The sequence below is a fragment of the Mandrillus leucophaeus genome, unplaced genomic scaffold (genome assembly GCF_000951045.1).
Source record: "Mandrillus leucophaeus isolate KB7577 unplaced genomic scaffold, Mleu.le_1.0 Scaffold164, whole genome shotgun sequence".
NCBI lineage: Eukaryota > Metazoa > Chordata > Mammalia > Primates > Cercopithecidae > Mandrillus > Mandrillus leucophaeus.
Genome location: NW_012101632.1, coordinates 54,856 through 55,702, shown reverse-complemented (window position 1 = coordinate 55,702; position 847 = coordinate 54,856). Strand labels below are relative to the sequence as shown.

The 847-nt window shown below is 55.6% G+C and overlaps 1 protein-coding gene across 1 annotated transcript in view; it reads right to left on the bottom strand.

Annotated features, from left to right (window-relative positions):
• Nucleotides 1-847, bottom strand: part of SSC4D (scavenger receptor cysteine rich family, 4 domains) — a 35,337-nt gene that overhangs the window by 21,606 nt on the left and 12,884 nt on the right. Inside the window, exon 3 of the mRNA XM_011976350.1 lies at nt 25-178. Coding sequence (XP_011831740.1) covers nt 25-178 — 154 coding nt within the window. The remainder of the gene's footprint in view (nt 1-24; nt 179-847) is intronic.

Sequence of the window (847 nt, the reverse complement as noted above, 5' to 3'; positions counted from 1 at the left end):
AGTCGGTTTTTTGTTTTTTGAGACAGGGTCTTGCAGTCGTCGTCACACACGGTGCCCCACAGGCCACCGTGCAGGATCTCCACTCGGCCCTGACACAGGTTCGCGCCCCCTACCAGGCGCACGCTGCCCTCACCTGGGGACAAGGGCGGGGGCAGGGCGCATGTCCCACTGGCCTCTGCTCCTGTCCAAACCACAAAGGCAGCCCGGTATCCCAGGACCTACAACCCATGGGCATCTTCTCACCCTGCTGCCCAGGGTACCGCCTCCTTGGTCCAGACTGGGGGTGGTTTATGGGATCACAGTATCATCCCTGCTGCCTAAAACCAACCCCCCTACCCTGCTCCCTGTCTCCTGGCAGCCTGGGACGTGCTGCTTTCTCATCTACTGCAAATGACATCCTCAAGATATGGTGCCCACACCTCTTCCTCCAGGAAGCCCTCCCTGATCTCCTGAGGAACGGGACCCTCTTCCACTTCTGGACTTCCTTGCCTCTTTCACTGTCCCTCTTTTAAAGCACTTTTCATTTTCTTGTTCTAGTCATGATCATCATTCTTGGGCTCATCTGACTTTCCTGTGAGGTTAAGCTCCAGTCTCACCCCTCACTCATTTTCTCTCTTTGGTCTCACTGTGTCCCCCAGGCTGGAGTACAGTGGCATGATCTTACTGCAACCTCTGCCTCCCGGGTTCAAGTGATTCTCCTGCCTCAGCCTCCCAAGTAGCTGGGACTACAGGCATGTGCCACCACACCTGGCTAATTTTTGTATTTTTTGTAGAGACAGCGTTTCACCATGTCGGCCATGAACTCCTGGCCTCAAGTTATCCGCCTGCCTCTGCCTCCAAAGTGCTG